Source organism: Anopheles aquasalis, chromosome 2, assembly GCF_943734665.1.
Source record: "Anopheles aquasalis chromosome 2, idAnoAquaMG_Q_19, whole genome shotgun sequence".
Taxonomy (NCBI): Eukaryota; Metazoa; Arthropoda; class Insecta; order Diptera; family Culicidae; genus Anopheles; species Anopheles aquasalis.
This window is the reverse complement of record NC_064877.1, coordinates 48,875,001-48,882,500: the sequence shown is the minus strand read 5'-3', so window position 1 is coordinate 48,882,500 and position 7,500 is coordinate 48,875,001. Positions and strand designations below refer to the sequence as shown.

Genomic DNA, 7,500 nt, shown 5'->3' with positions numbered 1-7,500 from the left:
AAACGCAACAAAAAGAGAAAATAAATAAATAAGATTTTCGATCAGAAAAGTGCCACCGAACGGAAGGAACTTTGTTACGGGATCAAACATTGTAGGTAAACACTTGGTGAGAGGTGCTTCAATTATTTCAGACAACGCAATCAGACAGTAGAGATCGGACCTCATCGTAACCCAATATAATAAACCCTTCACTTCATAGCCACTTCAAGTGCATATTGATCAAAACATACGCTCCCGTGGTGTCGCTACGATAAGCACTCCATCATCCGTGATTAACAGAGATATGCGTTATCGACACACAACAAACGACAAACACATCCTTTGTGAGAGTGCGAATTCCCCCTGCACCACTGAACAAACGGTGAAGATGATGGTGGCCACGAGCACTTGCCGCCCTCGTCAACAAGCTGCTGCCACTCTACCGCACAGACAGTGATGTGAACTTTGTACGGAATTCGGATTAACTATCATTGCGAGATTGTACCTCGAGACCGATAAAAAAAAGCTCTGCGCATTGAGCCAAAGTCCAAATGGTTCGTTTCTGAGTGATTCAGCCTAATGACCTATGACGCCGGAATGGGACAGTGTCCGGGGTTATCTAGTCGCCAAGACCGATCTGATCAACGCCCAAATCCTCGTTCAATCCGCTTGCGCTCTGCAATCAATACCGCGATAACGGTGATCCTTTGCGATAGCCGGTGTCAAGGTCATGTCAAGGAAATCCGTCCAAACCGTACCCTCCTGTTGACAGGCAGGTGCGTGGCTCTATCATCCATGACTGAATCGTACTTCTCCACAGCCCAAATCACCAACGGCCATCGTTTAGATGTTGAACAAGTTTCATATCTTTAAAAATACCATTCTGCTGTATTCAAGGCATTCATTCAATTTTGAATTCATTGTTTCTCATACTACTATAATGGGAAACGTTTTTGCTAAACTCGATTCAATAGTAAAACAAGGAATGGCTAAAGAATATTTAAAGCCAACAGTAAAAAAACAACAACAATTAATGCCACTGGTTTCGAAAGAGATTTACTAAAAAAAATCTTTGCAAGGGGTTTAAATTGAAGAGGCCAAAATTGGTTCAATACTAAAAACCTTCCAACCTGTTTTCCGCGCTGCTCTTGGGCAAGACCATACCATCACTTCAGTCTTGTCTGGTAACTGCACATAACGGGTCATCGGAACACATTTGAGTAAACCGTATACAGTCATTATTCTGCAGTAAGCAGCGAGCCATCCCACATTAGCCTTGTCTCGGCGGTACAATCGTGTTGCATCTGTTCTTTGTTATTATATGCCAGATACGAGCGTACATTCTCTAGAATAATTTTTCGGAATTCTGAAGAACAAAAAACGCTGTTCTGTCATTGTTGCACACATTCTGTTGAATCAATTCCACTTTATAGTGTACAACTGAGTAAAATTGAAACTTTTTCGACCATTTTAGCGAATAATTTTCAAAAAGCTATCAAGCACAATTATTACAATGCGTGATAATGTGGATTGTGTATCATAATTTTATGTCAAATTATCCAACGTGAAATATCGCAAACAAAAGTAAAATAACAATAATTTAACATTTGCTCTTGCTTTTAAAATAATCGCTTATCCGTTCAGAATTCGAAAGAAAAAAAAACAGTATGAAACAGATGCGCTACTGGGCTCTTTTTACGCCGCCGACTGTAGACTTGTCCGCCAATCCACTAATCAATCGAATCAATATTTGTGATTATTCCAGCGGGTGCAAGCAACCCATCCGCAAAGGAAGGAGCCACCAGCCCATTTTTTCAACAAACACATCGACCTTAAACGTATTGCTTTACAAGGCACGGAACCAAGATCACAAATAAACCTTAACGAACGATCACAATCCACGAATACAGCGCGCGTTCCGTCGCCGTCCATTGTTACTTCCAGAACGTCCGCCTCGATCTTGGGATGAATGGATCACAGTCGAGCTTTGATACTAGATACCAATGAAACGTCAACCAATCCAGATCATTCCCAAAGCCAAACCAAACATCAACCTCAACACACATCGATCGTACACCATACCGCGATTAATGTTGACTTAGCGAAAAAGCGTGTTTACAAAAACAGAAACAATGCGATCGCGGGTGGTGGTGCTGCTGCTGCTGCTGCTGCTGCTAAGCTATAATCGGAAACACGCCACTCCTTCGATCGGTCGATCGGAGGCCCCAATGGAGCACCTCCTCAGCGTGCTCAAACACGTGCTGCGTCGTCAGATCGTACCGCGTAAAGACCGCACCAGTGGGGCAGTGCGCGCACAACTACAAAAACTGCAAATCCCGCCGATGAAATGCGTGGAAGTTGCACATCGGGCATCGTCGTCGGTGCCGAATGTGTGAATCATTGTTGGGCAGTGGGTCTATTTTGATACGAAGCCAATGGGGCAGGTATGCGATGGGGTAACGAACCGATTCATCGGATACGTGCTAATAGAATGCAATTAGATCTAGTGCAGCAGCAGCAGCAGCAGCGGTTGCACACGAAGCGCTATATAGCAAAACATTATTTTCACCAGAAATCAAATGAATTTTGTAACAACTTGAGCGAGGTCGCATGCATGCGATTGCTTTCTGCAAAGTTTAACCGAAAGAAAGCTACAAACGAGAACACGAGAACCTTCGCCGCAAGATGGTAGCGAGAACGTGGTGCAATCACACAGCACGATTGAGTAACAGGTGCACAGATAAGTAATTCGTTCGTCGGCGTGTCCCCCGACGGAGGTCCAAAATCCAATCAAAATTATTATCACGAAGGCACCACACACTCGGTCGGTTGTCATACGACCTCGCTGCTGCTCATCGTCTTCACCATCGTTTGCCATTAACACACTTGGTGGACACTTGGTGGACACTTGGTGGGGTGGTGTGGTAATCCCACGCCAGCGAGGAGAAGTTGAGGGACAATACCAGAACAACAATTGGCCAGCCAGCCCGGGCATTAAGTGCGCTTCATTCAGCTTCACTTAAAGGCCGATCCGTTGCGCGAACTTGGAATTAATCATCCGGGCAAGCATGCTAGCTAGCACGCGCATGCTGCTCACGGAAGAAGAACCGTCACGTAGAGTCAGTCAGTTTTGTGATTGACCACCGCCAATGCTACCGTTTTGCCTTGATGCGGTGTTGCTGCACCAGCAGTGGCCCCAACAGCCGTAAACGCATGGCCACAGGATCCCTCCTATTGACCACTGGATGAAAGAAACTCCGAAGCAGAACTGTGATCGTGATTGATCGCCCGGCGCTGAATCTGCCGCCACTATCAATCGATCTGCAGGGTGAGATTTTTCGCGCGATCGATTCAATTAAAATATTGATTTCTGGACCCACTACTCCCACTTCCTTACTCCATGATCGGATCTCAGGGCCGCGATCGCAAGAAGCGATACCGTCTCATCGTCGTCGTCGTACCAAAGTACTACTGCCGGCCGGGCAATCGATCGGACGGTCAGCCTGCCGGAGAGGTCACCGTCTGGAAGTCGGACCATAGTTGATAACGCTCGTGGCAAGGCTGGCAATGAACGACCATTCGGAGACGTGATCGCGCATCCCGCACATCCCGCATGATCACATCGACGATCGACGATCGTTACAACAGTAAAGTAAACAACCGCAACAACCGCAACAACGCCACCATTCACTCACTCAACAGCGCTCATTCTCATCCACATTTCATAATTTACCTCTGGCTTTTGAACAGGTACCCGACAACGCACAGAAACACTAGAATCTCCACTATTCCCAGCATTTTGTGGCTGCCTTTTTCCGGTGCTACTTTTCTTCTCGATGCACCCACGAAACACAGACACAGAGACACAGTGACTCTCACTGTCTTTGCCCGCCAAACTTGTGCACCCTCTCGCGGTGTCCTTGTCGTTTAACGATCGTCTTCCTGTCGATCAACCCACAACCGCGTGCAGCGTCGTGCAACGTGCTCATGCACTGCGCACCGTTGCGTTCTTTAGACCGGCACGATCTCATATGTTTTATGTGCTTCTTGTAGGTGAGACACTGCTTGTGGGATGCTATCAGGATACTTTACTTGATCGCAAAAGCTTCCGATAACACCCAAGGACTCGTGCTTGCTTTTCCGTTTTTCCGTGCAGATCGACGACGATCGACAACAATGGTGGGTCACAGTGAAAGGCGGCGTATATGGCACTGGTCCAATGTTAAAAATAACAAAACATGTATCACTCCCACATATATTGTTCCACAGAGCACACTACAACAGAACAAGGGGAACGCGAATGGGCGGCCTATCACCACCACCACCACCACCACCACCACCCCCCTCTTTGCTCGTGGACCTCGCGTGATCGGTGTCACTATGCTCCGTGCGCATCAATGACGATCGCTTTATGCTGGCTGGAAGGAATCCTCCACGTCGCGGCAGCAGAAAAATGTAGATCAGCGCGACACAATACACCAGAGGGTGTACTACCGACGACCCAGTGATGAGCACTTTGCGCACGAATGATCGTGGCTCTTGTTCCGACCATTCGACCGTGGCCGACGCTAGAAAAGTCAACGACTGCCGGCACCGCGAACACGGCACGATGATTTTGTTCGCAATCTCATCTCATTCGCAAGCCGCGCGGTCGCGATGTGGCCGCAGTCTCTCTCGTCGGTGGTGGTGTTGGTGGTGGTGGTGGTGCCCCCCCGTGCTCCAAGGGAATTACAATACTTTACCACCCCCAAAGCCACCCCCCTCCTCCCTGGCTTACAACCCCACACGCACACACAGCTGACCGGGATCGGAAAGCCACCCGTTCCCCACCCGGCCCCACGTAAAGGACAGACACAAAGTGACCGCCGGTATTCGCGAATCGTCCATCATACAATGGGGGGCCTCCTTACCGGGGAGGGAGCACACATGACGACAAAACGGGGGGCTTTACATCGTCAGCAGCATCTTCTTCGTACGCGCAAAGCTCACCCATACCGCGTGGCCCGCAATAAGAGACAACAATAACAGAGCCTGTCTGTGTCAGCCGTGGTACTAATACCAAGCCGGGACAAGCTTAAGGGCTGGACGGGAAGCTGATAACACGCGGCGTATGTGTTTGGACGCGCCCCAGCACAGCACAGCAGTAGCACCGCGGACGATGTTACGCATTGTACTTTCCAAGGTGCCATTGGCGGTGACGGGGCACCGGGAAGGGGCGCCTGTTGCTCCCCCCCCCCCCCTCGCGATCGTTGACGCGCTGCGCGCAATCGTTCGCCTTTGTCAACCGATAAGCGATAAGAGAAGCGAAACGGAATCCATCCCGGGCCACAAAGTGCATGATTGCGCGTGGAGAAAGAGCACGAGAGCGAGTGAGAGTGCGATTGGCGATCGATTGAAGGGAACAATAACGGCCGCTGATCATTTACAATGGCCACCAGCTGCTGCTGCTGCTGCAAAGAAAACGACTGTCCGTCTTTTCTAGTTCCGTTTGCGACGCTGATTCAGAGAAATGTCCACCCGGTTCACCTGCCATCTGCGCTTGATCCTGCGTTACCATCTATCTACCGGCTTCTGTGGTAGTTGTTGGTTAGTGGACTTTCTCTCCAAGGCCGCAGCACAAGAAAGTGCCACGTATCGAGTGGACAAAGTGACTATCACGTGACACGTAACGCAAATGGGACTCCCAGTGATCGAAACATGGTTAACATTTCTTGGGCCATTAAAGAAATGCAATCATAAGATTGGTTTATCTTTGGAATCCGTATTCGATCGATAGCAAAGATCAAGACGCGATCAATATTCTTCTTACCGAACGAAGCTCTATCTCTTGATCGAAGCCTCGTGTGTCTTTTGACGCTGGCTCCAAGACTTTCATTCCTAACTTGTTTGTTTTCTCGATTTTCGTTCCAACCAAACTGGCCAAGAACAACGAATCTTGTAGTACATGCGATCTATCACGATCATCGTCCCACCTCTGCAGCGCGGTAGACTTGCGGTGTGCTAAGCATGTCATGAAATTTGAAGACGAGGACTCATTCCATAAAATCTTAGTAGACCTATAAGAACAGAACAGAGTAAAATGCAGTCTAGCTGCGTTATAGGTGGGGTAGGAGCAGCTCATTCCGGTGTGGGAATTTAATGCGATAAAATAACTTAATATATAAAACATTTTCAACGCATCGTTTTTCAAACATCATCGTTTTTCAAACAATTATAAAATAGCCAATTCAATTATCTCTCTTGTATCAAGAGAAGCACCGGGGGGTTGAGTAAAGCAACGCAACTATTCTCAGCTAGTTAGTTAATCCAGTCAAGAAACAATTCCTACACCTGCGACATTCGTCAATAATTGTGTATGTTTAATCTCGGCACGATCCGCAGGAATCATTTCTTATCAACTTCTCCGGAGGGAACAAAGTTCCTCCTTAATGGCGGCTTAGCAGCTACTCAAAATATTCTGATATTTCTTTTCTTTTTCTCAACCCGAATGACGCTAGTACTAATTAATCTATTGGGCTGGCGGCCGGATACAAGATATAAAACGCCCATTCGATAAGAGCAAGTAGATAAGGAGAATCGATCGAATTTTGCCAAGAGGGAGGGAAGGGAGGGAGCCAGATAAGAAGCATCCATACCTATCCAAAGGCACCAGTGCAAAGGCTCGTCTTGGATTGGACACAGACCGACGGTGCTATGCTCGGTGCTCGTTCCATTGACCTCCGACACGACACGGGCGTCTCGTCGGCATTGATAAGCGGGCACAGTAGGCAGAGAGGCAATGATAGCAAAGGCCGCTGGGGCTGATATGACGTAAATTCGACCTCTAGATTCCGCCGTCCACCGTCTCGCCTCCCGTGGTCTCAGCTGACAAAGCTGCCTCCACTGTGCCTTGAGGGTGGCGTGTGCGATCAACCGTGGACCTCCGGTCCGTCTGAGGACGACGCGTGCTCTAGTAGTGGCGCTTGCTGCGCCATCAGCGTCACTTTCTCGGTGGCGTGATGTGGATCTACGCAACACGGGCGAGCGCATGATTAGTGCCAAACGGATCCACCCGGACCCCACCAAATCATTTGAAGCCTGGAAGTCGGGAAAGTGAAGGTAACGGGTAGCGGTTGGAGCCAATTGGAAATAACAATAAAGACCACAAAGTGATCCTCTTCTTTGCATGAACTGGCGGCGCTACTACGATACGAACGAAGCAACCATCGCCCATCATAACCTTCATTTGCCGGCATGGATCACTGGATCGAGCAAAAACCCTGTTCGGGGGCACCATGGCCATGACCATCAAACTGTGAGGAACGGAAAGGCACGTCGTTCGTGGAAGGGGATCGATGGAACGGGAGCCGTGCGTGCGCGATTCGGGGCCCGGGGGGAACGCGTATGCTTAAGCGAGATAGCACGAAAACACCGGCACGGACTGATAACGTCGAGTGGAAGGAAGCCAAATCCGTGTCTCCTACACCGATGGACGCCGTTCGGTATCAATTTTCAGAACGGAACACACTGAAAAAGACGGAA

General features: G+C 48.7%; 1 protein-coding gene and 1 long non-coding RNA gene across 5 annotated transcripts in view; one reads left to right on the top strand and one right to left on the bottom strand.

The window, feature by feature from the left end:
- The window catches only part of LOC126570549 (glycerol-3-phosphate acyltransferase 1, mitochondrial), a 13,125-nt gene that overhangs the window by 5,484 nt on the left and 141 nt on the right, over nucleotides 1-7,500 (bottom strand). For 3 of the 4 annotated variants that reach the window (XM_050228384.1, XM_050228385.1, XM_050228387.1), the window contains exon 1: nucleotides 3,713-4,579. The exons of the other annotated variant lie outside the window; for it this stretch is intronic. In XM_050228384.1, the coding sequence (XP_050084341.1) occupies nucleotides 3,713-3,777 (65 nt within the window). In that variant the 5' untranslated portion in view covers nucleotides 3,778-4,579. Of the gene's footprint in view, nucleotides 1-3,712; nucleotides 4,580-7,500 lie in introns of those variants that run through there. 4 annotated transcript variants of the gene reach the window in all.
- The window catches only part of LOC126570552 (uncharacterized), a 683-nt gene continuing 168 nt past the window's right edge, over nucleotides 6,986-7,500 (top strand). Inside the window, exons 1-2 of the long non-coding RNA XR_007607844.1 lie at nucleotides 6,986-7,077; nucleotides 7,179-7,460. This is a non-coding gene — a long non-coding RNA (uncharacterized LOC126570552). The remainder of the gene's footprint in view (nucleotides 7,078-7,178; nucleotides 7,461-7,500) is intronic.